The sequence below is a fragment of the Suricata suricatta genome, chromosome 16 (genome assembly GCF_006229205.1).
Source record: "Suricata suricatta isolate VVHF042 chromosome 16, meerkat_22Aug2017_6uvM2_HiC, whole genome shotgun sequence".
NCBI lineage: Eukaryota > Metazoa > Chordata > Mammalia > Carnivora > Herpestidae > Suricata > Suricata suricatta.
In genome coordinates, this window is record NC_043715.1 from 55,594,345 (window position 1) to 55,600,705 (window position 6,361).

The 6,361-nt window shown below is 51.9% G+C and overlaps 1 protein-coding gene across 2 annotated transcripts in view; it reads right to left on the bottom strand.

Annotated features, from left to right (window-relative positions):
• NLRP12 (NLR family pyrin domain containing 12) overlaps positions 1-6,361 on the bottom strand; it is a 17,855-nt gene that overhangs the window by 2,645 nt on the left and 8,849 nt on the right. The window contains exons 5-7 of one of the 2 annotated variants that reach the window (XM_029924590.1): positions 5,980-6,024; positions 3,834-4,004; positions 3,292-3,462 (exon numbers count right to left, since the gene is read on the bottom strand). In XM_029924590.1, coding sequence (XP_029780450.1) covers positions 3,292-3,462; positions 3,834-4,004; positions 5,980-6,024 — 387 coding nt within the window. Of the gene's footprint in view, positions 1-3,291; positions 3,463-3,833; positions 4,005-5,958; positions 6,025-6,361 lie in introns of both variants that reach the window. The other variant, XM_029924589.1, reaches the window with a different exon arrangement.

Here is a 6,361-nt window from a genome sequence, read left to right on the forward strand (position 1 = left end):
CGTGAGATCATGACCTGAGCCGAAGCTGGACGCTTAACTGACTGAGCCACCCAGGCGCCCCATTTTTCCTAATTTTTAGACATTCCTTCCTGTCCTTAGATATGGCCCCCATAGTGTGAAAACCTGAAGTCTCCTTTCCTTCGAGGGCGTCCGTGTTTCCCTCAGGGACGTGTAGATTTGTATAAATACAAACATCTGACCTGCTGTGTCTGCACAAGGGAAAGAACCCAGCCTCAGCCAGAGAGCCACACTGGGGTAACTTCTAAAAAACGGTGTTTTCAGGGCACCTGGCGGGCTCAGTCAGAAGAGCATGCGACTCTTGACCTCAGGTGTGAGTTCGAGCCCCACATTGGGAGAAGACATTACTAAAAAGTAAACAGATAAACTTAAAAAAAAACTTTTTTTTTTACACATTCTAAACTGTAACGGCAGAATAAATGTGTATAAATACCTGAAAATTTGCAAGAAGAAAACACAAAAGGGGCATCTGGGGGCTTAGGTGGTTCAGCACCTGACTCTTGGTTTCGGCTCAGGTCATGACCTCATGGTTTGTGGCTTCGAGCCCACGTTGGGTTCTGTGCTGACAGTGCAGAGCCTGCTTGGGAGTCTGTCCGCCCCCCAACCTCTGCCCCTCCCTGCTCTCTCTCTCTCTCTCTCTCTCTCTCTCAAAAATAAACATTAAAAATAATAAAATGAAAGGACAGAATTTCCCTACTTTATTAAATGGCATTGCAAAAATTAGAGAAAAAAATTGAACCCCACCCAACCACACACGTAGACACAAAGAAGCAGCTGAGAACACCCTTGACATTGGCAAATGCTTTTCTTTCTTTTTTTTTTAAGTTTATGTATTTATTTTTTTAGCTATCTCTAAACCTAACATGGAATTTGAACTCACAACCCTGAGGTCCCGAATTTTAAGTACAGTCTTCTGACTGAGCCAGCCAGGCACGTGACTAAGGATTTCTTAGACCCATCCCAAGGATATAAATCATACAGATTTGACCTCAGAACATAAAGATTTCTGATGGATGACAGCATCCACAGACAATTTGACAGACTAAGGACCTGCCGGGCACACGTTTCTAAGACACCAACCCAACGGAAGATTAATATCTGAAACAGGGAACATTCGCAGAGCAAGGCAAATATAGAACACATACCAAAGACATAAATAAATTATACAATTAGGAAATTCACAGAACGGGGAAACCAAAAAAGCCGATAAGCACATGAAGAGATACTCAACACTGAAATGCCATTTAAGAACATTTTACACCCACCAGGGTTTTAAAGATAGAAAGTTGAATAACCATAAAGATACGGGCCAAAGTCACTTTTCCTAAACAGCGGGCGGGAGTGTAAACTGCCCATCTTTCTAGAGAGCTATTCAGATCGGCTGGAGGGGGGTGTGTGACTCCGTGCCCCGGGGGGTGGGGGGGGCATGGAATCTTCCAGGGTTCAAGAAAGAACACACACAGGAATGAATACCACAGCAGAGCTGGGGACAGGGCATGGTTCCTTAAGATCGGGTGTGTGCAAATACTGGAACTCAGGTCCGCTGGAAGGGACGCGCCAGATATGTCTGCACTGCTGAGCACATCATTTTATACAGTGGGGGAGGGGGAGAGACGGGCGAGTTGTATCATTTATGTAAGATGAAGACAGGAGTGCCTACAGAGGAGCTTTGGGGAGCCAACGAAGGCGACAGAATTAAAACAGAGGCATGTGCGGGCGCCTGGGTGGCTCAGTCGGTTAAACGCCTCACTTTGGCTCAGGCCATGATCTCACGGTTTGTGAGTTTGAGCCCCGCATCAGGCTGTCAGCACAGAGCCCGCTTAGGATCCTCTGTCCCCCTTCTCTCTCTGTCCCCACCCCATGTGTTCTCTTGCTCTCAAAAATAAATCAACATTTAAAAATTTTTAAAGTTTATATGTATTAAAAAAAAAACCCAATAGGTATGTGAGCTTGCTCAGTGATAGAGTGTGGACCAGATGCGGTGGAGAGAAGAATGTGAAGAAATGGAGCATTTCTCTAAACTTAACAAGAGCAGTAGAAGCCAGGCTGGGCACAATGTCTTGAAAGAAAAACAAGTGACCTCAGATAATAGATGAGGATTTTGCGTGGCAGACAGACTCGGCTCTGGGACGATAAGAAAAACGATTTTCTGAAAATTGACAGCTTTCTGCATCTTCTGCTTGTTTCTCAGTTTATTCATCCATTCCCTCGTTTAAAAATATATTAACTAAGGGCACCTGGAGGGCTCAGTCGGTTAAGCGTCCGACTTCGGCTCAGGTCATGATCTCACAGTTCACCGGTTCGAGCCTCGCGTCGGGCTCTGTGCTGACAGCTCGGAGCCTGGAGCTGCTACCCATTCTGTGTCTCCCTCTCTCTCTCTCTGCCCCTCCCCCACTAAAACCTGGTCTCTTTCTCTCAAAAATAAATAAAAGCTTAAAAACATTAAAAAATTTTTAAACCTTAATAAAGAGATAAAAAGAAAAGATACGTATTTCTATACACCCCTGAGCCTGACCCTATACTAGCCACCATAGCATAGAGCTGACAGGGGTGCCGGGGTGGCTCAGTTAAGCATCCGACTCTTGACTTTGGGTCAGATCATGATCTCACAGTTCATGCATAGATCAAGCCCTGCATCCGTCTCTGTACTGACACTGTGGAGCCGGCTTGAGATGCTCTCTCTGCCTTTCCTTCTCTGTCTCAAAGTAAATGAACTTACAAAATTAAAAAAAGAAAGTGAGCAGCGCCTGGGTGGCTCAGTGGCTTGAGTGTCCGGCTTCGGCTCCGGTCATGATGATCTCACGGTTCGTGGGTTCGAGCCCCACGTCAGGCTCTGTGCTGACAGCTCAGAGCCTGAAGCCTGTCTTCAGATTCTGTGTCTCCCTCTGTCTCTGACCCTCTCCTGTTCACACTCTGTCTCTCTCAAAAATAAACAAAACATTTAAAAATTTTGAAAAAAGTGATGCTGAGAAGTGTAAGATCAAATTAAATCCCAAAACTAAGAACCCAACCCTATTTAGGGGTTAAGGAAGGAATCCATGGGGATGAAGCATTTGTTCGGAGTTCTAACAGATAAAAACAAAGTTATCAGGGAAAGAGGAGGAACAGTAAAGCAGGAGGCATCCCAGGAAGAAAGGACTATGTGTGCAAAGGCCCCGTGGCAGAGAAACCTTTGAGGCAGACGGAGCTAGAGGTGAGGAGAGGGAGTGAGCGCATCCCAGTGAGCCAGACAGAAGAGCAGGCTCAGCTGATGGTGAAGAACTCGGGCCTCACCGGAGGGTCTGGAGTCTACACTGGGGACGCCTGAGGCCCTCACACAGCAGCAGCACCCCGGGGTCCCCCAGGTCGTTCAGGCTCAGGTCCAGCTCCGTCAGGCTCCGGTTCACACTGAGGGTGGAGGCGAGGTCCTCACAGGCGGCAGCACTGAGCTGGCAGATCTTCAACCTGCAGGAAATCCAACCCGCCACGGACCGTGAGTGTTCTCCAAACAACACTAATTTTACCTCCACGACCCCTAATCTTAAAAGTAATGCATTTTCAAACAGACAACTCATTGTTTTAAAACGGGCAGAAATCTGAGTAGACATTTCTTCACAGAAAAGAAACAAGCTCACAGTTTACAAGTTCAAGCCCTGTGTCGGGCTCTGTGCTGACAGCTCGGAGCCTGGAGCTGCTTCGGATTCTGTGTCTCCCTCTCTGTCTAACCTTCCCCCACTCACGCTCTGTCTCTCTTTCTCTTCCTCAAAAATAATAAACATATGGCATAACAGTTACCATCCTAACCTTTTCATCCTTTGGCCCCATGAAGAACTCACCACAGAACCCGCAGTCTACACCCTGGGTGCTTCAGTCCTTGGCATAAGAACCTCAGACCCAAATCCTCCAGCGGGTTCCCCGCCAGGTCCAACTCCACCAGGTGCCGGCTGGTGCTGAGCACGGAGGCGATCTCCTGGCACGCGCTGGCCTCCAGCTGACACTTCCTCAACCTTGGGAGGAAAGAGACATGGAGGAGGGCGCCATCTTGCTTTTCTGGCTTGTGCCTTGGCCCGTTGACTCACCCAACGCGAACCCACACACGTCACCACAGCTCAGAGATGAACGAGACGCCATCATCTCCAGCAGGGGCCTCCTGTCTAAGGACACAAAGGGCTAAGCATTATCGTCCAGGGAAGGCGGTGCCGTTGAGCCAGGAGTGCGCCCAGCTCACGGCGGCATCTCTGGAACTCGAGACCTGGGTGGGTCCATCTCTGCCGCCCACCAGCCCTGCGCCCTCAAGCGAGCGTCTGCTTCATGTTTCACGCACTGCCGTGGGCTCACTGCCTGTAAAATAAGGATGATGGTCACACGCGCTCGCAAGGTTGGCTCCGTCGGTTAAGTGTCCCACTCTCGGTTTCAGCTCAGGTCCTGATCTCACAGTTTGTGAGTTCGAGCCCCAGGTCGGGCTCGGTGCTCACAGAGTGGAGCCTGTTTGGGACTCTCTCTGCCTCTCTCTCTCTCAATAGCTAAGTAAACGTTAAAAGTAAAATAAAATAAAATAATGAAATGAAGTGAAATGATCGTGGTGGAGGGAGGGAAGACCTAACTCGGGTCTGGCAGCCCGTGCGCAGTTAGGGAAGGCTCTCTGGGGGTTCTCGAAGGCTAACTAGAAGTTCCCTTGGAGGAATAACCTGAGACGTGGGGGAGATAACAGAAAACACGCATGCTGATCTCCGCCCCCGTTCCCAGCACAGAGCTCCTGAATCCCTCTAATTCCTAAGTGGTAAGAACATTGTCTGGCTGTGGTGGGGGGTAGGGGGGCGCTGGGCACCAGAGACACCAAGACACTGATGAGAAGCTTAGAACGTTCAGCCCTGCCCCCCACCCTCTCCAGAAGGGAGAGGCTGGAAACGGAGTTAAGGATCCAACTCATTGCAGGAGGAAGGCTCCCGAAAACCCCAATAGCAGGGCGCCTGGGGGCTCAGTCGGTTAAGCAACCAACTTCGGCTAAGGTCATGATCTCACAGTTCATGGGTTCGAGCCCCGTGTCAGGTAAGTCCCATCCCCACCCCCACCCCCCCTTGTGCCCTCTCTCTCTTTCTCTCAAAACAAACAAGACAAAAACAAAATAGCACACGGTTGGGAGATCCCAGGCTGGTGGACGGTCCCCACCATCCTTACCCGGAGGGGGACGCACTCCAACCGCGTGCGGGCAGAGACCTCTTTCTCAGGACCCTCCCAGACCTCATCCCATGTCCGTCTTCCTCTGGCCTTCACCTGTATCCCTTACCATAGCCTTTAATAAACCGACAAACCTGTGTTTCTCGGAGTTCTAGGACCCACTTTGAGGAGGGACTTAATCAAACCTGTGGCAGGGGGTGGGACAGAAACCAGGTGACGACCTGGATTTGTAGGTGGCATCTGCCGCTGGGGAGGGGGCGTGGGGGCGTTTCGGGGGCGGGGCCTCACCGGTGGGGCGGGGCCCACCGCCAGGCGGACCCCCGCTGGTGTGGCAGACTTGCCTGCTGTGGGAAGCCCCACACATCTGAGACCAGAAGGGTCATAAGCAAAATGCTCTGTGCGGGAGTGAGGCAGACCCCCGGGGGACACTGGGGACTCGTATACAGCAGTGCCCATGCAGAGAGAGGGGCCAGCGGGGCGAAATATCACGAGCTCACAGGGGCTCGGCGTGCAGACCCCTCAGGGTGTCGTTGGCAAGAAGGGTGTGGGGTCTGCAAGAGGGTGAGTGGCCTGGGCACCCCCCGCAGTGGACATGAGGCAGGAGGGGTCCAAGGAGGCCAGGGAGGGATCCCCTACAGCTCAGAGTCCAGGGCAAGAATCCAAGGTCTACGCGCAGCCCTAACCTAGAGGTGGAGGTGTGGGGTCGGCGGCCCCTTGGGAGGTTTCCCCAGCCCCACCAGGGAGATGGGGCCCAGCAAGGACTGGTCCAGGGAGGGCACTCACTGGACCACCTGCAGCCTGCACCTGGGATGCCGGAGCCCCCGACACAGCATCTCCACACCGGGCAGCCCCAGCCCGTTGCCGCTCAGGTCCAGCCTCCTGAGGTTCTGATTGGCCATCAGGGCCGCCGCGAGGTCCTGGCAGGCAGAGCCAGCCACGCTGCACCTCTTGAGCCTGGGGGGAAGGAGGGAGAAGAGCCAGTGCCTTCCGTGGTGGGAGGGTGGCCTCTGCCCCTGTCCCGTCTCTGTCTCCTTCGTTTGGTGGAGACCTACCTCCCCCTTCTTCTAAAGTAAAAGAAGGAGGGGCTCCTGGGTGTGACTCAGCAACGGACTCTTGATTTGGGCTCGGGTCATGATCTCACAGTTCTTGAGTTCAAGCCCCACATCAGGCTCTGTGCTAATGCACC